Below are 23,456 nucleotides of genomic sequence, written 5' to 3'. Positions count from 1 at the left end.
GTAGACAGGTCCCTAAAACCAATCCAATAGACCAAGTGGGCCAACATTGAGCATTACTAAATATAATTAATACAAGGCTATACAAATATTGCTGTTAGGGATACATTTGGAGTTACTACTAATATATATACAATACCGCTTGAAATGTTGTGAAATGTATAGCCTATAATTATTTTTTTTATAATAATTCAGTCTTCTTCTACATCATATCTATTTTGGGACATTTTGTCCACTCCTTACAGAACCAGAAACAGAACCAGATTGACTCTGACTTGTAAGTGCAGTGTGGAACTGTTTTGTTGTTGCTGTTTTTGTGTGTGTGTGTGTGTGTTTGTTTGTTTTGTTTTGTTTTCCAACAGCAATTCCTATTTATGATATTTTATTGAAGTCCTACTGTTAAGTCAACTCTGCAACTGATGGCATGATGTTACATTCATGATTTTTTTAAAAGTATACTACCACCACCACCACTACTACTACTACTACTATTATTATTATTATTATTATTATTATTATAATTATTTTAATTATAGTACACAGCACAAAATGCCGAGACACAAGTTGTGTAACCTTGCATACTAAAAAGAAATAACAGGAAATGTAATAGACTTTCTTTTATTTAATGATTTGTTATTCAATCACTTTGGGCTTTTCAACAGTCACAATACATTCATCTTCAGTATCGTCATGTAGACAAACCACACAAAATATTAAACATCACATTTCTATACAAAAAGTCTAAGCATAGGCCAATTATATATATTTAATATATATATATATATATATTAGACATCATCTAGTGTCATTTAATACAGTCTTCTCTTTTGTCTGGCAAAAAGTTCACTGAGAATAAAGATAACATCTGTTAAAATACATATATATTACTTTTCTTTTTCTGAGAAAGTATTTAAAATATCTTCATTTACCACAGCAAAACACATACAGAAGTATCTCTGTGCCAGTGACGCTAAAATATAGTTGAAGTATAGAATATATATAAATAAATTTAAGAAAACCTCTCTCAGTCTCTCTCTCGCTCTCTCTGACAATTATGCTTTTGCCCCCTACAGGGAATTTGCAGTCAGCACATGTATCACTCAGTCTCACTTAAATTCTTGAATATACTGTGAGATGATTTCTGTTTGGGTCAGTTACTAAACATTATGGCGTACTTAGGAACTCTGGGACTACAGCTAGAAGGAGGATATGACTGAGGAATAGGCCCACATGCTTGTCCCATAGTCCCTGCAATGTGCAAGTCAGGAAGCTACTGAAATCCTCACCTTGGGCATGTGCAGGTGCCCTTGTCAGGGATTGGTCACTGACATTGTGTGGTTCGGAAAAATAAACTCTAAACTAAATATTTGGAGTGCAGTGTGAAAGATATAACAAATCTCCACCTTTAAATGATATTAGAAGTTTGGAAATACTGCTTCGTTGGCATAGGCAAATAATACTTTCACAAACAGAAGTTGACAAAATATACCCCACATTATGAGCTCATATGAAAATATGGAAATAGAACCATGCTTCTTTAAATCCTTGCATCCAAATACTGGTGATATCCACCAAGAGGCTGAGCACAAATATACAGAAAAGTCATTCATGTTTACTGAACTATCCATCCAAAATCTAACACTTATGACTTCCTCAGTGTCATCATCAGGGTACAGGAAAGAGGAAAGAAGTTTGTGAGTGTAGCCAGAGTCCTAAGCAAAGGAATGACCTCGTATACCATTAGGTGGAAAACCAGGTTTGAAGGATCCAAGGCAAAAGTATAACAAAAACAAAACATTTGTCATCATAAGTGTGCCACCTCATCTGTGATTTTCCAACCTACTATCCTGAGGTGTTGTAGAAAATCTTTTTTCTTTTTTTCATTTTCCGGTACCTCTTTTTTACCCCTTATCTTTGAATGAGAATAGAGTGCTGTAAGAGCATTCATTTCCTTCCCAGTGCCTTCTTCATGTATCTGCTGAAGTCCAACAGGATCTCCATTTCTTCAAGGTGCTTTTCCTCCAAGGCATTAGAATATGCTTTGTCTGCGATTCTTGCCTCGTCCTGAGGGTAAACAAAATCAAACATACACATAGACTGTTAAAATGAGCTGTAGCCATTTGATGACACCTTAGTCCAATGAAACCCCTAATTGATCGTGTTGGTGTCTGACCTGTACTGTAACTTTACACTCTGAGTTTTAGCATTATAATGGCTTTTGTATGGTCTATAATGTTTTTGGAATTCTCAACTGAAGGGAGTTCCATCTGAAAAGGAATCTTTTGTTACGTTCAGTGATATTTGTGTATGTAACTGTCAGATAGCAAAGCTCTCTTTAAACATAACATGCACCTGTTTGTGGAAACACTGAGCTCCTGTGGCCTGGATCCCTCTGCAGCTGCACCTCTTTGAGGGAGAATATGGAGGATGCTGGAGAGAGAGGGAAGGAGACACACACACACACACACGCACACACACACACACACACACACACACACACACACACACACGTAATGTCAGATAAGTAGTGTTTTCCCTGAAGGCACATTTCTCAGAAGAATCCACGAGTCTATGTTTCTAAAAGTTCATTAGAAGTATAAGTAAAATAAAATAAAAGACTAAACAAATAAAAATCAAGACATAAACGATTTCTTTGTGCTTAACCGTCTGTTTGGACAGAATGAGGGATTGAGCTGGAGCACTCACTGTCTGGTAGGGTGAGGATGTCCTCCCCCAGGGACTTGAAGTACGGATGTGTTAGGGAGATTTCAGCTGAGATGCGGTTCCGTGACTCATACTGGAGGAAGAGGGCATAAGAACTCAGTCGACACACATCCCCACAGATACAATTAATCAGAGAATGTGCAGGTGTGTGCCCTGTGATTCAGTGGCATATAGCGGTATAGCACATTGACGCCTTCAAACTTCAAAATGTCACCTTTTTCATTTAAAGGCTGGCAGATACCATGCATTTCATTGGAGTCACATACAATATGGTAACTGGCACTACTGTACACATTTCAGTTGGACTGTGTTTGCTGTGCTCACACTGTATGTTCGACTGCTTACACTGCAAGACAAAAGAGAAACATTTCTGACCTGCCAGAAGGTGATGTCCTCTAATCGGACATTGCGAGCCTACTCAAACTACACAACCGATTAGACAGAAATTTGGCCCAATTCAGGACTAAAACTGCGTCAAAATCGCAGTGTCTGCCTGGCTTTATAAAGCAGACTATACATCATTAGATTTTTGCATGCACGTACACACACACACACACACACACACACACACACATACACACATACCTTCTGTCAGCTTTTCCACTCATCTCTACCACACATGGTGATGGGAGCCATGGCTCCATTATATTAAAGAGTGCTGGTAGGAAATGTAATTGTGTCTAGAGCTGAAAGAACTGTTTTTCTTGTGGCTTCTTAAGGATTCTATGTGCCATTTTATTCAAGACTATGTACTTCCTGATTTTATCTAAGGAATTAGATAAGAATTGTATCTAAGGAATCTAAGCAGGCTGCCAAATGATTGGAACAAGGAGATAGAAATCCTCTTTCGTATATGAATCTACCGAAGTTACAATTGGTAATTGTAAAAGTAATATATTGTGTATATTATTGACACTGTATCAAAGTATTTTATATTAGCTAGAATAAGTAATAGATATGGGTAAGTAGGTAATTGCATGGTTCTCTGTAAACTCACCAAAAGTAACGCCGTGAGTAGGTCGATTCCTTCTGTGTCCAATCTGAAAATCGAGTAAAGGGACAGCAACAACACAGTGAGGAATAGGTTATCAAAAACGGTTTGCTGTGTGTTTCCAAGCTACTAAAGCTGAGACACAGTGCATGCTGTGTTTGTGTGGTCTACCTGGGGACGTGATTGATTAGTGGCTGAGGCCGGTACTGAGGGAAGAGGTAGGACCGGAACTCCTCAGTGGATGGGATACCCGCCCAGGTATCCTCTGTTGGCGTTCCTGAAAGTGATGAAGCCAGAGTGAGTGCACTAGTAAACCCTAATCGGTAGGACACAATGAATAAACCCACTTCTTTTATCATCTCATACCAGCTTTGAGTCGAGAGATCCTATCTCATAGATTATAATTAATAGAGCATATGCAAATGCAGTCACTGATAGGAGTGATACCTTGACACTCACTGTGTGGTCACTCACCCAAGAGTCTGAAAACCAGGTGCAGCTCCTCCTTCACTGTGGAACCAGGGAACATGGGCCGACCAGTGGCCATCTCAAACATGATACAGCCAACCCCCCTAAGCAGAGGACCAACAGTCAAAACCAGCTGTTTGTAATTTTTGCAAGTGCACTTGCACCTTTCTTTGATGCCATTGCACGACAGATATTCAAAACCTATTCACTACTCTAATTGAACAACTTTATTGCAAGAAACAAAGCGAGTAGCGAGTAAGCTGCCAATTAAAGGGCTTTTGATAGGAGCCAGTATGAGGTGACCATCTCTCTGCACATCTCACAGGAAGTGTGTGAACTATATGTATGTAGAATGCAAATGCATTGTTTCTTGTGTGTACATACGGTCTATGATGTGTTTTCATAGAGGAAGCTGTTGATAATTGTTAAACTTTTCTTTCAGTATTTCAGAACGCCAAGGTGGATCAATAGAACAGGCAGCACATGCTTACAATGTGGCTTTCCTTGCCTGTATGATTGCCTGATTCATAGAATATAACACCAATCTGACAAAGTTCTCACCACATGTCTATGGGGGTAGAGTACTCTGTAGACCCCAGAAGGACATCAGGTGGTCGGTACCAAAGTGTCACGACTTCATTTGAGTAGGTCTTGGTTGGGACCGATTTGGCCCTGGCCAAGCCTGAGAAAGCCAAAGGAAAACAGAGAAAAGGAGTCAATACCATTTGTTGCCTGGTAACCAAAGCCAGAACAATTATCTGGAAAAAAAAGTGTGTACTTTGCCACAACTCCCTACAGCGCCTGTATCACATTCAGGTCCAAGTGCCCACGGGTACCCGGGTTTGAGTCCAACCTGGGTCATCCCGAATCCCATCCCATCCCTCTCCCTCTCACTTCCTGTCACTCTCTCCTTCTCACTTCCTGTCAGTCTTCACTGTCCAATCATAATAAAGCCCCAAAAATATACTTAAACATATTTATTATGTTTATCATTATATATATAAAAAACATATTGATTCAGAGTGAACTACAACTCCAGAGAGACGTGCGAAGCATATTTGTATTATGTACCTGACAAAATGGAGTTTAGAAGTAAATAAAAAAAGAAAATTAAAAAATTAAAAATCTACTCAATAATAGAAGTGACATGTTACATCATTATTATCAGATCAAGTATAACAATCAATGACATCTGTAAATATGTGGAAAAGATGGTTATCCCCCAACCGAACATGGAGGCTGGAAGTCTGACTGCAGTGATCTTGATGAGCTCTTACCAAAGTCAGCGAGTTTTAGCTCTCCTTTGTCGTTGATGAGCAAGTTTTGAGGCTTCAGGTCTCTGTGCAGGATTTTCCTCTTATGGCAGTAAGAGAGGCCTCGGAGCAGCTGGAACATGAAGATCTGTAACCCAGACACAAACATACTCTAACAAACGTATACTCTGGATTATCATTGTAAACAATAGCATTATATAATAATGGTAAAGACAAAAAAAGCTGAGCTGGCCATTTGTTGATGAAGTGGCTCACCTTCACATTGTGCATGCTCATGAGGTTTCCACAATTATCCAGGTACTGTTTCAAGTCGCTGTCCTGGAAGAGACCCACAAAGGCAGGAAAGCTCAGTACTGTGAAGTGTGAACACTCACTTACTACACTGTATCCCAACCAAACTATCTCAGGGGGCAAAGGTTAACTATTCATTATACATACATGGCGCTAAATGCAAATCTACAGAACTGACACATCATTCCCAGGGATAGTGTTGTCCAAGCATATTATTTCTGTTGAAAATCCTATAGAAGCTCTGTTTTTTTGTCATTTCACATGACACTTTAAGACATTTAGTAGTTTAGTATAATCCTGTCAGTGCCACAGATATGTGAATTATGAAATTATTTTTGGTGGCAGTTTTTTCCCTCCAGTAGTCACAGTAACAATAGCTGTGTGCTCTGCTAAAGCCCTGTGAACACAAACCCATCACCATGGTAATGTGCTTACCAAGTACTCAAAGACTAAGGTGAGACAGCGGTCTGTGTGGATTATGTCGTGCAATGTCACAATGTTGGCATGCTTCAGGTTCTTCAGCAGGGAAACTGTTTCAGCAAAGACACAATTCAGATAATTATGGCACAGACATTTTCATGGCATTACTTCAACAACCTGATTGCATTCAGTTATAAAGTGGATAATTTGGTGATGTCTGTATCTGAAACCTTAAAAAGCTCAAATCCTGTAGTGCTTGGTTCACTTGAGTCAAGCTCTCCTCAATCCTGCTTTTCTCTCTAGGCACACTAGGGGGCAACAGTGTTCCACATTGTGTCGGCCTGAGTGGCTCAAGGGTGTTTTTTTGCCCTCAGTAGTGACTTCCAGACAGCTGCTACCAGACCAGACTGCCAGGTCCAGTCTTTGAATTGCATTATCCAGACACAGGTATGCTCAGTCCTGGTCCACCTTGTCACAAGCCTGGTCCATGTCAACATTGTCAATCGATTATTAAATTGAACTGTTTTCTTTTGATGGGTGCCATCTCATTCCCTCTGTTCAAATCATATGGTCAAAATAACAAACTGCAATCAAATAGGCAAAATTAAGCAAAGGGTGTATAGTCAGAGTATTGCTTCTGTGCTGTTCAAGTTGAGAGTCTTGAGACTATTGTTTTGTATCTTCTTATTGTTCCTGTTATGCTGCTATATAAATGCAACTGCATTGAATTGGCCACCATTGTCCTGGGCAAAAATACATGCCACTTGCTTCAAAATGTTGTTTTACTTCAAAACAGCTCTCTGCCTAAAATCAACTGGCTATCTGCACTTGAGTTAAAAAGGCTCTGCAGCCCGGAACACTTTGACATTACCTGTCAGAATGACATTGGCTCCTATACAGTCACCATGCAATCTGTATTAACAGCTGGCATTGATAGTTTTTGAACACATCTCCGATATTTTAAAATCCCAAAATATGTAACCCTGTGTTGTGAGCGCTACCTGTAAGTCCTGATACATTTGGTCTGCTAATCCCACTTCCCTTCAGTTTCACATTCCATAGACTTCCACGGCATAATAGACTTGAAATTAACAGAACCTTTTTTAGTAACTTCCGCTATCACATTCCCTTAAAGGACATGGTGTTCTTGTAAATACACCAAACGTTGGGAGGGTTAGATGTGTGTTAGAGTGTACAGCTGCCTGTAGGTCAAAGGTGAGTTTTCAAAACATCATTATAAGCACTCACACCTAGAAGCTACCCAGTGTAGAAGTAGCACACTCATCTCTGTGTCATGTACAGCCCTGGGTCTGTGTGGGGAGTTGTTCAAAACAAACTTGTCTAGGAGAGGAGTAGCTGGCAGTAGTGTGAAATGATAGTGTGTGAACTCTGGTGCTCTGAGGGGGTTACCTTCCCGTATAGCTGTGCAAGGTGCTCCCTCCTCGTGCTCCAGACGAATCTCTTTCAGAGCTACAAGGTTCTCTGTGAGTTTGCTGCGTCCCTTGAACACTGTAGCATATGTGCCCTAAATACACACAGACACAGAGAGAGAGAGAGTGTGTGAGAGAGAGAAAGAGAGAGTTTAAAAAGGTGGACCAGACTCATAATGTCAGCTAATGTCCTTTGGCTCTAGTTTGTTCAGCCAGCTAATTCTCCTTCGAGGTATTTCCCTAGTTGGGGCTGTCAGACCGCACAATAATAATAACTCCTGACAAGTGCTTTTACATTTGCAGGTTAACTTGTGTGTAATAAAGAGGTCTTGTTCTACCATAACATTTTGAATGTCAACAACATTGTGACGGCTTCTAAGACACTCAGCATAGAGCATTAAATTGGCTCTGAAATGTATATTTTCTTACAGATCAGATGCCTTATGCTCAACAGAATAACACCAAGGGGCCTAGTGTTATCAGCCACTGATACACTTTTGTGTACGCTATACTTGTATAGCCCAGTGAGAACTTCCAGAAATATTTACCTCACCAAGTTTCCCCAGTTTCACATAGGTCTCAAGTTTCCCGAAGCCAATGTCCGACTACAAGAAGGATACAAGAGAAATTAATTGTTGACTTATTTGCATTGTAATTCTTCACTTAAAGGGGAACACCATTTTTAACATAGGGCCCTGTTGATTGAGGTCACCGAGTACTGTCGGTAGGGGGGAAAATAGCTTGATTTACAGGGGCATATTTTGGACTGTGTTTGTGCCTTGTGTGCCTTGACTGTGAGTTTGTGACTCAAAACAGTCTACAATCTGCCCCCATAGCATAGATTTACAGCTGCCTGGCTGCGCTAGCTTCTAGCAGAAAAACTCAAAACAAGCTATGGAGCACCGATTTCCCACCCCCCACCAACAGTACTTTGCCCTATGTTGAAAACAGCCAGCCAGTCATATGATGTAAGACAATATAGCACAAACAGACAATCAAGGCAATTGCCAGATACTGAGTTTGGATCAGACCACAGTGGTTGGATAGACCCTAGATCACTATGAATGGATTACGTAAGCATGTTTAAATGAAAGTATACAGGTATAAAGAGAGACTTTTAAAAGCTTTCTAGATGTTTTGCATGAGTCATCTGAGACTTTTCTCACAACTAGCCCTGCTCAGCTAATAAAAATAGGTACTGACCAGCGAGGCCCGTCTGGACATTCTGCTGAGAGGTTTGCAGGGCTCCGGGCTCTCTGCTTGCAGTTTCTTCAGAAACTCAGGGGGCAGGCGGATATCCATGGGCAGAGACATGCGCTTGCTCACGTCCTGCATCACAGAGAAGCATAGGATTTCAACACATCTTAAATTGTACTAGTGGTACAGGTACGCTGTCATGTTAGTTTCATGAACCCAGACAATAGGTCTAAATGTGAGCAGGGAATGATAACAATAACCAACCCATGTCCCGGGAAGGATAATCAGGTTCAGATAGAATCAGGATATGAATGAGAGGAGATCCTAACAAACAATCTTTCGCACCAACATATCCTCAGCTCAGTTTTTCAGCTTCCGTTGTTTTAAACAGAAGAAGACTGTATGTATCCCCAAATCCCATAACCATAACCACGTAATTAGGGGAAACCCACTACAGGGTTTGAAAGTTATTTTCGTCAATCTTTGCATAGAAGCAACTAGCTGAAAATGTTCATATTGACTAATCTAAACAACTCCACCATGCAGAGGCATTGATCATTTACCCATGGAGCAAAAAGGTTATGTTATCATTTTGTGTTATATGCCAGTATAGATCTAGATTCAGACCACTTCCCTTTCACTGCACTCCACTCCACTCAAATAGGTCAAATCTGGTTAAAGTTGCTACATCTTCTTTTTGTTTTTATCTGGTCCAGTTTTAACACATCAGTGGTCAGCCTATGGGGAGAAGATGGACCTGAAAGGTCCTAAATTGTGGCAAATCAAAAGTTCCCATTTTGTGGGAAATGAATCAACATCTATCGACTCGAATGAGCGGAAGGTAACCCAGATGTCTGTCCAGCTCAGGTGCACTCTAGGGGAAGGGAGAGTCCTTGAGTGAAGTGCCTGCCACCCCGACACTAAAAATAAAAACACTTCAGGTGCCGTTGACCTAAAAAATCTTTCCTCTCTTTACCCAACTGCACTGAGAGGCTAAGGAACAGAGAGGGTGTGTAACTGAAAATAAATCATTGTTTTTTTTTTTTTTTTTGTCCTTCACACCAGGCTCACAGCAGACTCAACTGAACAGGTGGTAATAGTCGGGAGGCAGAGAGGTGAATGAAAATGATAAAGATGATTCACACTGTGTGGGCAGAGTGCTGATTAATTGAAGTTATGACCCAGAAAAGTCACCATGCAACAGCTGGGTCTCAGCGGATGCTATTGAATTCATGTGAATGAATGCCCTTTCAAAGAGACACCCCTTTGCCTTGAGCAAAGACTTTGACGATGAAATGAAGATATTGGATTTAGATTCTACATTAATTGCCATGTGTGTGTGTTACAATGTGTGTGTGTGTGTGTGTACAACACACACTCGCACACACATTAAACACTATACAATTATATTAAACCATACATATGACAATATATTACAACATACTGTATATTTGACTAGAGCTATGGAGGAATGTCATTTTAAAGGAAAATTACGGTATTTAGCACTTTGAGTCCCTTTTCTGGTTTGTTTTGGATGAACTAGAGTGGTGGACACCAAATTTTAACAATTGGTCCTGTCTTGACTTTTCTGACTCGTTTTGAATCGCCTTTACTGCTTCAGAGTGGCTGCCTACAGGCATGCACAAACATGTCCTTAAAACAACCCTTAACGTTCGTTTTCAAAACTTCAAGACCACATTTTCTTTCAGACTTTGAGGTTTGCGACTGACCTCCATAGAGAAGCGTCGGAGCTGGTGTTTGTTGCGGTAGTGCAAGTGGGTGGGAGACTGGTCCCCATCCTCCGCAGCCAAGGGACTCGGCTCTGGATGCAGCGATGGCAGTCCCAGGCTGTTGGGTACCAGGTCTGGAAGAGAAACAAACAGCAGGATTCACGCTCAGCCATGAACAATAGCATAAGGAAATGTAAACTATCCTAAACAACATCTGGTTTCTTCGATGCTTAAGAAATAGGACAATATGTTTTGGGAGCGAACAATCATCAGGTACATTTCACACTGGATATGGCAATACCGTGCACACCACAGCAATAAAAAAAGTGCTTCTAGGGAGTGCTTTCAGAATCAAATTGGAATGTTGTGCAAAGAAAAGAACTAATCTCGGTGCAATATCTTAACTCGGCACAAGCTGATGCACAGTCACATCCATTCAGCTGACACTTCAATGCATATCATGCTGAAATCTCCATTTCTTTTTTCAACCCTCCTCTGGCTGTGGATAACATTACCTTAGCACAAAATAGATCTCTAGTCGTCATATTATATAATTTCTTTGAAAAAAACATTAAGGTCTACAGTCTGCAGACTTTGACTCTTTGAAAAGAGCTTTTCATCTAAACCTCTCATGTTACCATTCCTATAGAGTGGCTCTGTCAGGTGATCTTCCTTCTGCCCTGCTTCATTAGGGGAAAGTTTCATTAGCGCTGACATGTGTCTGTATAATTAGAGAATAAAACCGCATCTGTAAGATGATTGATCCAGTGACACCCTGGCAGAGGGGGCAACCCAGCCATGTGTCCATGGACAGTTGCCTTCGTTAAACCGGCCCAGGAAGCAATTAACACACTCATATCAATTACCGCGCAATTATAGCGTTGCACTTTAGCTGTCACCCGTCTGGATGTGTGTCAATCCACTGCCCTTTTTCTGAATTAGTAGGTGCAATGTCAATGTGACTGTCAATAACAAATCCAATTACATCTTCATTACTCCATGGTGGACATTGCCCTCCCTTAGGCTCTTGCCCATGGCAGAAGGATGACAATGCTGTCATTGTCATCCCCCCCCCATCACTCCCAAAAAGTTTTCTTTCGCCTCCCTGTTTTGCTAAGAGGTGAGATGTATCAAAACGGCTTTTCCAATCTGTCACTTCAGATTTAGACGGTGTGTCGAATGAAGGCCTCAAGAGACACAGACCACCTCCACACACACACACACACACACACACACACACACACATCCCTGCAGCAGAGAGGTGTAATTAAGATCAAGCTCATTATATGTTCCGCAGCTGGCAGCGGCGGGGGTGTCTGTGTCACGTTGAGGCCCGACCCGTCGGTTTTCATTAAACTCCTGTCTGTCTCTCATCCCCGGTGATGGGGATCCAGTCTTTCCCAAGCTTTTGTCATCACGTAGGCTGTGCACTGTCTTCACTGAGAATCAACAAGCTACACGGCAGAAAGGAGCACCTTTCTCTGGGTCTGAAGCCCTCATGAAACGTGTTCCACTGAGTTTAGCAGCTGGATAGTGGGAGTTCTTTCAACCCCCCAATGGCCCACTCTGTCACTCCCAACCAGGCCCTCATACTCCATCCTTCAGTCCCTGATCAAAGCCCAATACAGCCTATTCATGTCATGTGCAGGTGCTGATGCTGGTGTCTGTTTATGTGTTGCCTCTGGAGCTCCGTCTGCTGTCTAAAGGATCTGAGCTAAGTGCTGCCTCATTAAAATAAAAACACCACTGTTTCACAAACGACATCCGAGATTCAAACGCATTATGTAAGAATGTGGAATGCTAAAAAGAGGCTAGTCGCATAGACATGCAACTGTTTGACAGAAGACACTTTTCAGAACACAACACTAGTAGCAATAGTGATGAAATATAAAAGCCTCACATGAATGGAAGATGAAAGAATGGAGAGACATTACAATATTTGTGACTAGATAATGCTCTCTGAGTTTGTGTAATGTGGATAAACCACTCTTCATTTTCTCAGACAAAGGAAGGCACAGGCGTTTGTCACGTCTTTTCCATGTTGTGCACTTTCATTTCTCTCCTCTCCTTTCATGTGATCTTTTTCCCCCTCCAACCTCCACGTGGACAAAAGATCACCCCCTCGCCTTTATGTCGGAGGAATCTTTCAAAGCAAGGAGGAACCCAGTACTCTGATCAAAAGCTTGCCTTGCCACCTCACTTCATGCTTAATTAGGCTAATTCTGGGTCCATGCACAATTTAGTAACGCAGTAAAAAAAAATAATGAACCAATCAACTCAGTTTATGAGAAATTAATGGCTACTGAAATTCTGAAGTTACAGATTTAACCATGTTTTCAAGGAAGATAACTACAGAAGGAATGTTACAGATGTATTGCTTAAGTCTCTATCCATCATGGCATAGGTATCTCTTTATATGTTAACTAGACTACAGAATTTTTAACATGTTAGACTGATTTAGCCTGGTCTTTTGTTATAATGTTTCATGTGCTCAGGCTGCAACTTTGCGGTTTAATTATTGGTTACTATGGGGACCACAACGATGAACAAAAGCGGTGTCAAAATGAAGGAAAAGAAGAATGGCCACAGCTTGGTTAGAAGCTAAATGCACACACACACACACACACACCTCTGCTTCTCTTATGTCCCCTCTTTCTCTCTCCCTCACACACACACACACACACACACACACACACACACACACACACACACACACACACACACACACACACACACACAATTACACACACTCCTTATTTTATTCGTCCACTCATACACCCACACACCCACAGGTTGGCGTGATTGTCTGCATGGTTTCAAGTTTGAATATTGCACAATCTTGTCTACAGAACCCCATCCAGAGGTAATCTTAGGCCACACTCCATAAAAGAAAAAAGAGGGGGAGGGAGAAAGAGAGAGAGAAAGAGAGAGAGAGGCTTATTAAGGTAAAACCTTATTCTACTTTTCGTTAGCTTGGCAACCGTATAAGGCTGTCAGAAAAGGAAATGATCCTCTTTGCCAGCTTATAGACCCTTTCAACAATAAAAACAAAAACAATGCTTGAACGTTCTATTTGGTTCCCAATCTACTTCCTCTGCATTAAGATAACATATGGAATGTTAAAACGGAAGCCTTGTGGGGCCAACTATGATGCTGATAATGGAACTCTCTTGAAAGGGTCTATGATGTTTCAGAGGGGCACGGACCAGGTCTGGATACTGGACGGATGGATGGACAGACAGAGAGAGGGGTGCGTTGCTGTGAGGCCTCCCTCTCCTTCATTTACACATACAAAGAACAAAATCCCCGTCATCATTTAAATATCACAGCGGCAAGCGTAGGTACTTTCATCTAACACACAGTAATTGGGGTCAGTGCAGGCGAATCTCCCGCCTCCATCTTCTCTTCTTTTCTTTTCCTTCATCCCTTGTTTTATGTCTATTTTTTCTCTCTCAGTCTCTGGATCATGTGATCGCTCTACCACTAGTTTTAACAAAAAATATCATGGATTAACAGATGGAAAAAAAGTGTGGTGTCTTACATATATCCTTTTTCTGAGATGCTATGGCTGTAGTCACTATTCGCTGAAGTATACACACAGACACCAACACAGACACACACACACAGACACTAATGTAGCTTCGACTGTCTCACAACCAGCTAGAGCAGAAAAGGACAATCCAATAAATGGACCACATGAGGTCGATGTTATGTGTCCCTAGAGAGAGAAGCTCAGGCTCTAAAAGTGTGTGTGTGCAAGTAATTGCACCTCACACACACACACACACACACACACTGTCGAAACATGCAGGGTGCTATAAAAGCCATTGAGCTGTGTGAGATGTAATATTGATGACTGCACTTGTTGAATGCACCCTGATGGCTATGGCCATCAAGATTAAACCATTGGAGCTGCTTGAGAGGGGGAGAGAATTACAACATATTGTGCTGAAAGACTCAAATACGTTGTGAAAAAACACAAATACGTTGTGAATAATTGTCATGGGTGACACATGAGATTCAAGCTTAAGTCAAAAGACCACAATTCTAAAAGTTGAAAGAGTTGCCTCTTCATCAGAGGTTCAGAGCCTTCATCAGTGCACAACAAAACAAGTCAAAATGAATATCTGTCTATCTGTCTGTCTTTCTGTCTGTCTCTCTTTTAAGGTTAAGAGGACCATGTTGCATGTGGGGGAATGGATCATTGGGGAGCCTTTGTTCTAGTCTTATTTGAATACGTGGATCCTGCCTTGGAGAGATCTAGTCACAGATGGGATGGGAGATGTGATATCATAGTCCTTTGGTGCTGGTCTCAGCAGGATGAGGAGAAATGTGCTAGTGCGTCATGGTCTCCATTGTGAAGTGGAAGGCAAAGCCCTCAACAAATAGGCGTCTTACATGTTGTATTAAAGTCGGTTATCAGACAGGGTGTGTGGAGGTGGCCAGAAGTGTCTAGGACAGGATTTATAGCTTCTTGCAGGTGTTTTACAAGCCCCTTATTTGAGAAATGTATATGGCCGACTTGCAATGGATTTTTTAAAAAAAATTGGGTGTGCTGTTTGAGCTTGAGAGTGCCTGGTTTGAATTTTATTTTGGGTCCAGCAAAAATATCCATTTAAAATTGAATACGCATACTTTAGCTAGTTTTTTTTTTTTTTACAGTAGTGGTCTGCATTATGGGCTGTATGCCTCCATGGTCTGCAAGTTTTTAGTTTGAAATTATTATACTGGTGATAAATATGTTAGATACCTAAATATGTTAGCTCTTTCTTTCTCTCTCTCTCTATCTCTGTCTCTCTGTATGTGTATGCATGATGTATATCTATGATCTCTTCAGACAAGTACGATTGGTAATCAGCCTGAGCCCTGGCCTCAGCAGGTGAATGGTGCTGATTTGTCTGCCATCTGTTTCCCAGCAGGTGCTATAATTTATAATTTCTCCCTGTGGGTTGAGGCTTATCAAACAAATACCTCCTCTGATCTTCCATAGGCATCTACTTACATTTCATACATTTGCAGAGGCTCTAAATTGATGTGATATTTTCACCTTTAAGAACCTAACATAAATCTTCCATTACACTTAATCTTGTGAAATAAAGTGAATTTAAAAAATGGATTCCCCAAGCCTTGTGAGAAATAATTTGTCACATGGTGTAATCATACAGAGTGCTCTAAAGAATAATGCGCTGTGCTCTGTAATTGATTTCTGAGGTATATTTAAACATTCAAAACTGGTGATTAGAGGTGGAGGCTGTAACAGCTAAATATACACCTAGTACTCATCAAGTGTAGCGTGCCTATTGCCTATAGCTCAGTTGATTCACCTGAACCAGTCACACCTGAATCAGTCATTGTCTGAATCAAGCCAATCCATCTAAGTCTTTCCTTTGTCATTCCAATTTGCCTACTGACATCGCCAAATAAATAACATAATACATACTAAAGTAAAATGACTGAGGTAATTACCAGACATGTTTATCCTAAGCCATACTGACTCACAAGGGTGGGTTTCAGATATCAAACCCAGGCCAGTGAAGAATCAGGTGGCGACGCTACTACATCTCCTCCTAGTATTTATCATTATTTACTGTAATATGCTTATCTATGTTTGTATTTTACTAGACGAGGGTAGTCATTAGTTAATCAGTAAAGCACAACTCCTCTCTGGGCCCGAGTACAGCAGCGATATAGGCAGCGGGAAGCTATACGTTAAGGCGGGGGCTGGGTGAGACCTCTCCAGTGAAGTGACATTGAATAAACCAATCACATGCAACCAGTGTTGAATTCTGATCTATCTAGCTATCGTTTATTAATTACTGTATTTTCCGGACTTTAAGTCGCTCCTGAGTATAAGTCGCATCAGTCAAAAAATGCTTCATGAGCAGGAAAAAAACATCTATAAGTCGCACCGGACTATAAGTCGCATTTATTTAGAAATGTATTTCACAAAATCCAAAACCAAAAACAGAGACTATGTAACTGGATTATTGAGGCCAAAAAGATTAATGAAGATGAAGGAGTGAAGGCAGCCAAGAGGAGGGCAGGAAGGTAATTGCAAAGCAAAAGATTCACTGAAAGAAAATGCCATGAGGTGCACCAAAATGTTACTAAAATGTGGAAAATACAATGCAATCAAGCATTTTAGGCAATGTGGAGTCACAAGCTGGCAGCAGATTAAATGCTCATGAGAGAGAAAAAGATGCAGTTTTAGACGTGACCGAAACGATAGGCCTAGAGGACCGACAGTAATTGTAAAGCAATTTACAAAATATTCACAGAACAAAAATGCTGATGTGGTACATGAAAATGTAGCTAAAAATGTGGAGAATGCAATGCAATCAAGCATTTTGGACGATGTGGAGATACAAGCTGGCAGCAGATTAAATGCTCCAGAGAGAAAAAGATGCTGGGTTTAAATTGACGTGCAGACCGAAGCTGCAGCAAGCAGGTGATATTTAGAAATGTATTTCACAAAATCCAAGACTAAGAACAGACAGACTATGTAACTGTACACATTGAGGCCAAACATATTGAGAATTCTACAGGGAATGTTAATGAAGAAGAAGGAGTGAATAGTGGCAAGAATCAAGCCGAAGGCTGCTGACAAGGCCCGACGCTAATTGTAAAGCAATTTACAAAAAAATCACTGAACTCAAATGCTGATGTGGTACATGAAAATTTAGCTAAAAATGTGGAGAATGCAATGCAATCAATCATTTTGTACGATATATTGGCACAGGCTGGCATGCAGCAGAACAATTGTTTGGCTGGCCACCTCCGAGAGAGCGAGAGAAAAAAAGATGCACATTTAAAAGGGTCTAAATTCCAGCGCGGAATTGCGGGTATTGCGAATAAATTATTACTTAGTATTGAGCATAATAATAAAAGTCCCGCAAATCTAGCCATCATAATGCGAGAGATTCCCACACATTTTACCCTGTACCCTGTCTGACATTAAAGGAGAACTTGGCAACTATTTCAACGTAATAAACCCGTTTAGAAATCATTTGGATGGTTAAATGACCTGTTCCGGTAAAAATGGTGACTTTTCCCGCTGCCCCTAGCGTCCCCAGGCGGAAAACCAACCTTGCAACATTGAGACTACCATCCCGGAAAGAGAACCGAGAAACAAGAAACTCGTTTTAAATCGTATTTCTTACCTTGTAACATCCACATTGTCTGCCGAACTTATGCTAACCGTTTTGCTAGCTTTTAAACAAATCCATGTGCTTTATCGTTACCTTTTTCCACAGTTTGAAATAGCATAATGCACAATTTCTCCAGCAGAGGGGGAAATCCTGCCAAGTTTCCCTTTAATATAATAATGGAGCGGCCTGAATGCAGGACTATTGACGGACCAACTCTGACTTCAATTGAACCCCATGCAGAGACACACACACGCGCGCGCAGGACCACTTTGGGGATGTCTCTCTTTCGTTGCTCTCTCTCTCTCTCTCTCTCTCTCTCTCTGAGCAGGATTTGTTACCGCTGAAGTCAAATTATAGCCTAGGTGCTTCAACATCAACCGCTATCGACACGAAAGGAAAACAAACATTTAGCGATCAGGAACCGTCAGGAATTCTGCAAATACAGAAGCATGACCGCGTAGGCTATAACGTAGAGAACATGGATGACTTCTCTATTTGACGTTCGATTGCGGACGTGAACAGACAGCTACAGACAAGGAGCGCACATTAGGCCTACTTTCACTTTCTGTGCGTATTCATTACGTGAAAGATCATTAGTAGCAAAACAGCGATCAAATATTACATGGCAGTGCGTTTTGTTTTCAAATGTTTTCATGCATGTCTAGATAACAGGTGAGGGGTGTTTAGGAGACTCGTAAATCCTCAAATTTAGGCTGCGCAAACAATTGTGTTTAAATGTGCAACAATTGTGTTTAAATGTAGGCTTCAGCCTCTAGCTCAGAAGGGTGCGGCATGCGACTATCTTGAGAGCAATGAGAGCAACGTGTTGGAGACTCATGGTGTAAATGACTTTTCATTGGCAACAATACCAACCAACAATATAAAATATTAAGAAGACCTCTTTTATGAGTTAAATTGAAACAAAATTATACTGGCTTTTATTTGTCCAAATCCGAGGCCCGGCTATAAATAGAATCCCTGCCATAATTTGACGATTTAGGTATGCATGTGTGTTTCAGACATAGTGCAAGCACTAATCTCTGACTGAAAGTGCACAGGACTTGTGCATTTGAGAGCGCTCTCTCGCGGCTGTAGACATAATGTTTCACGTAGGGTTCATGTCAGTTAATATAAATTAACATTTAAAAACATGTTCAATTATATATTTTTTCATATATAAGTCGCACCTGACTATAAGTCGCAGGATCAGCCAAACTATGAAAAAAAGTGCGACTTATAGTCCGGAAAATAGTAACTTTGGCCAGACTCAGCCCACTTTGTGCATCTGACTTCGCTCTGGCCACAGCGTGCATGCACTGTCGGCAAAATAGGCTGTCAAACTCAAACTAATTGTTTTAGTTCAGCGTTAGAAACATCAAGTCCCTATATGTGCTTGCACTGAATAGTAGGAGGCTTTTAAAGGTGCTATAAGCGATGCAGGGTTACGTCACTTTTGTTGACGTTCAAACAAAACAAAGAGCTAGCTCACTACTCCCTCCCCCTCCCTCCCGTGCACTTGAAACTCTCCCAAACGCGCATCTCGTCTGTGATTTGCTGGAACAGTTTGTTATGTTTTTATGGGCAAGGTTTGCCCAAGTTGTTTCGTGGCCATTTTTGGAGCCTTGGCTGTCCACGGAGACCTCATTTTTTTACAGTGTATTCAGGGCACAGGCAGCTAGCAGATGGTGAGGTGATGTTAGCTGTATGTGACAAACAATGTTTTGGCTTAGAAACCGTGTTACGTCGCTTATAACACATTTAATTAAAGGCAAAATTTTATCTATGTCTCATACTGGTAAGATGTTTTTTTTTGAGCATGTGATTTATATACATGGTGGGTGGGTAAAGAGCAAAGACATCAGTGACTCATCAGTGTTTGTGGTTAAGGTCTTACCCATGGTGTTATATTTGGCAATTGATTTTGACCAGTTTTTAAATAACTTTTAGCTATTAGTTAAATAACTAATAGCTTTAGTTAGACTTACAACTTTGTGCTTTGCCTATCATTTAAATTATTAACTGAAAGCCATCATCATCAACATATTAGACAGCTTACCAATGTAGCATTTTACATTTGGCAGGACAGCACAATAGGAAATTACTCATATGTTTAGTGTTTCCTGTCAATATATTATAAGCCTATCATGTGGACCTGCAGGCTTACAGTAGTATTTTGTTTTGTTACACATGACTGAGACAGATATCCAGCATTTGTAGTAGTTAGCAGTAGATATAATATTCACTCTCAGTTTCACATTAACACACAGAATGATATAACTGACACGACCAAGCAAAAAGTGAAATGTCACTGTGTTTAATTCAATACTTAAAAGAGGCCACTAAGGAGTCTTTCCAAGTTAATGATTCTGTATTCTTGAACACAATATTGTGTTCCTGGAACTGGAGACGTTACTCTAAACCTGTGCACATATTCTGTGCATCAGTGCTTGGCAACCAATCCATATGCTAATTTCACATACGAACTCGGCACTTAAATAGCATGTGATAGTTTTGTGTGAGCGTGTTGATTAAGAGCAGACTTTGCATTACTGAATATTAGCATTCGGCTGTCCAGACGGACTCAAAATAAGCTCCACCATTAGACTTGTAAGAGGGAGTCTCTCCATTAAACCAGACCAGATGCTTGAACTGAAATAGTATTTCACATGACCGGACATTTTTAGATGCCCCCCAATCATGTAGTTCTTTGTTGAAGGGGAATAATAGTGATGTCTCTTCTTCCCTTTCTCCTCCTGCCCCCCTCAGCGTGCTGTCTACCCTGACCTCCCATTTTTCGTCCAGCTGTCTTCATACTGTATCTGTGTCTGTCTCTCTCCTGGGCATACACTGGCCTGGGTGCCAGCAGGATAAACCAATCAGGGGTCCCCTTGGCTATGTGAAGTGGAAAAAGGGTTGAGCACAACAGATTCGACGCAGAGACAGTCTCCGAAAGGAAACAGACAGCTGAGGTGCCTCTGAGCTCCCAGAGCAAATGTTCGTTCTCATCTAAGGACGTGGACGGAAACACAGACAGATGGTTGCCCAGCTCCCCACTGCCCCATCCTGAGGCAGAGACGGACAGTGGTTCTCTCGAGATGCTCCACATCTCAGCGGCTCTCTTGTTTTGGTGAGAGCATGCCAGACAGAAAGTGCGCATACGATACTCTTGAGGAAAACAGACCAAAGTTTACTACCAAAACTTTTGGTATTTAGGCCCCAGTTCTGTGGCTTTGATTTGTGCACTGTAAGAACAGAGCGAAACCAAATTGGCCAAAGCCCATTTCCTGAGACTAATCCCCAGTCAGGAGGGTGGCAGATTTATGGACGGAGAAGGTGGCATGATTTTGGAGAGGCCGTGGACTTTGAACTGCACCCTCCCCCTTGATAACCAGTTTTACCCCAGCAGAGCTGAACAATGAGGCTGATTGGTTGCTTGCATCCAGTCACGGTTTATTTCCTAAATCTGTTTATTTATGGAGTCCTCAATGCTCCAAAATGTATTTGGGTCTCTAAGCACAGTGGTGACTCAAAATGTGCTTGTTGATACCTCAAAGCTCATACTTTCAAACCACACGATTTAGATCACTTCTGTGTTTAGGGTGCCTGTAATCCAAATGGTGACTACTGTTACATAATTCATATTCTCTATTCTCATTTTATTCTTATTTCAAGCTTACAGTACAAGCCAATTTCTTATTGATCTATGCATCTGGGAAGGAACTGCAACATTCTGGCATTTTTAGGCAGCCTTTAATGAATGCAGCAAGGCGCCTTACCTTCACTGTGACGGATGTTGAGCTGGTTGATCTGTTCAGTGAACTCGTTCTCCTCGATTGTCTCGGTTCTGGGCACAGACAGTGAGAAGCGCCGCTTGAAGTTTTTCATTTTGTTCATGTCTCTGGTGATCCTGGGAGGAAGACGAAAGACAAAGGGGAAAAAAGAAGCTTTTAACCATCAAAATGAAAGAAGAACAAGCATGAAATCTTTAGTTATCTTTTTTGTTTTTAACACCCACCCAGCTCACTTCTTTGTTTTCCCACACAGTGGATGTTTTACTAACAAAGCAAAAACAAATGTTCTCAGCAGGCTTGAGAGGAACATTAACTTTGAGGGCAACACAACACACTTTTCTTACATCACTATCTACACAGCACAAACAACAACTTGTTCATTTCATGGATTTTGACTGTTTTGACTAATTTGAGCACAAGAGGCTTATGAGAGACCTTCAGCAAGTCAAACAAAGATTATCAAGCAAAATGTGTTACTTTTTCTGAGGACAGGGGAGACATCTATCAACTCTGAAAGAGCTGTGTTGTGACATAGCTCAGAGAGTTCTCAAACATGCCCCTGTCCCTGAAGTCACTTTTGTTACTAAGTAACCTACAGTTCTGAACTTCTCAGTGGATTTACCGTTAGATTCATGGACTCTGGCTGGCATGCATGAATAAGTCTCCAACAAAAGAAGGTGAACTACAACTAAGCATAGTGGTGGTATGACCGCCGCATGGTAATGCCACCTGCTATACAAAGAAAATAAAGCACATTTCCCATGTTCTCTCTCCGTACCCTACTCCTGTAACTCTTTGTAATAATCAAGTCTTACATGTTCTTCCCTTGGTTACTCAATCAGTGTTTAACAATTGTTTTACACACTGACAATGGTAAACCTGTTAACCTTGCATGAGTGATAAATGAGGGACAGCACTGTATCTTCGTGTCCAGCTGATTTATCTCTACTTTCCTGAGGAAACCGTGAGGATGTATAGAGAGAGAGAGAGAGAGAGAGAGAGAGAGAGAGAGAGAGAATGTGCCTGTGTTCATGTCTGTGTATGTGTGTGTGTTTGTCCCATGTCTTTGACTGTGTGAATTTCTGTGTATTTATACAAACTGCTTCCAATAGAAAAGTCTGCAACGGGAAAGAAAGGTGTGTGTGCGTGTGCGTGTGTGTGTGTGTGTGTGTGTGTTTATTTGTGTGTGTGTTTATGTGTATGTGCGCGCCTTTGTTGATATGTGTTCGCCTGCGCCTGTGTATTACTGATCAACTGGGAGTCATCTTAACTGGTGATCCCAACACTGCAGTTTTACATACAGTACATTTCACTGGCATCTCTGGCACTGAAAGATAGCCGACGTCCTATGGGATAGGTGAAAGGCTATAGCCATTTTGCACAACTCTTGTTACAAACAAACAGAGGCACAATCATAAACCAAAACCAATTATCCAAATCCCAAAAATGTTGCCCTGAGCTGGTTATTAAAATGTGAAATGCCTAATTTGGAAGAAACTCTCTAAAAATGAGCGAGACCACAATATTCACGTTTAGCCGAGAACTATTACTAGGTTAATCTGTGAACTATGAATATAACAATAAGCTTTTTGGCCTACAGTTAGTGTAATTCAACATGAGTCCTGTTTCAATGTGGGTTTCTATGTCATAGAGTGTCATCATCACTGCCTTGGAATAACTCAATTAAATAGTAATCATCTTAATGCAGTCATAACTAATTAAGTAGTGAAGACATATGATTGCATCAGAAACAGTCACTAAAGGTTGGATAAGTCACTAATGCTCAAAAATGATATCCATTTGCCTGGCCACAGTACTAATACCACCACCCTCAACACACACACACACACACACCTGTTTCTCAGATCTCTCTGAATGTACACTCACAGCCCCTGCCCTGATGAGGCTTTCACTTCCACATGATTCACACCATCTCCTTTTGTCAGTCCTTTTCTTTTCTACTCCTCTCTCTTCATTGGGAACGTGTTGCTGAGG

At 41.0% G+C, this 23,456-nt stretch overlaps 1 protein-coding gene across 4 annotated transcripts in view; it reads right to left on the bottom strand.

Annotated features, from left to right (window-relative positions):
* Positions 1-599: 599 nt before the first annotated feature.
* Positions 600-23,456, bottom strand: part of cdk18 (cyclin dependent kinase 18) — a 43,004-nt gene continuing 20,147 nt past the window's right edge. For all 4 annotated transcript variants that reach the window (XM_048255024.1, XM_048255023.1, XM_048255025.1 and 1 more), the window contains exons 2-16: positions 21,447-21,577; positions 10,523-10,656; positions 8,799-8,924; positions 8,144-8,200; positions 7,576-7,690; positions 6,181-6,275; positions 5,710-5,772; positions 5,458-5,581; positions 4,742-4,862; positions 4,187-4,284; positions 3,884-3,989; positions 3,719-3,761; positions 2,704-2,794; positions 2,350-2,427; positions 600-2,061 (exon numbers count right to left, since the gene is read on the bottom strand). In XM_048255024.1, coding sequence (XP_048110981.1) covers positions 2,027-2,061; positions 2,350-2,427; positions 2,704-2,794; positions 3,719-3,761; positions 3,884-3,989; positions 4,187-4,284; positions 4,742-4,862; positions 5,458-5,581; positions 5,710-5,772; positions 6,181-6,275; positions 7,576-7,690; positions 8,144-8,200; positions 8,799-8,924; positions 10,523-10,656; positions 21,447-21,564 — 1,404 coding nt within the window. In that variant the 5' untranslated portion in view covers positions 21,565-21,577 and the 3' untranslated portion in view covers positions 600-2,026. The remainder of the gene's footprint in view (positions 2,062-2,349; positions 2,428-2,703; positions 2,795-3,718; positions 3,762-3,883; positions 3,990-4,186; positions 4,285-4,741; positions 4,863-5,457; positions 5,582-5,709; positions 5,773-6,180; positions 6,276-7,575; positions 7,691-8,143; positions 8,201-8,798; positions 8,925-10,522; positions 10,657-21,446; positions 21,578-23,456) is intronic.

The sequence above is a fragment of the Alosa alosa genome, chromosome 10 (genome assembly GCF_017589495.1).
Source record: "Alosa alosa isolate M-15738 ecotype Scorff River chromosome 10, AALO_Geno_1.1, whole genome shotgun sequence".
In the NCBI taxonomy this organism is placed as follows: Eukaryota; Metazoa; Chordata; class Actinopteri; order Clupeiformes; family Clupeidae; genus Alosa; species Alosa alosa.
This window is presented reverse-complemented; position numbering and strand designations above follow the sequence as displayed.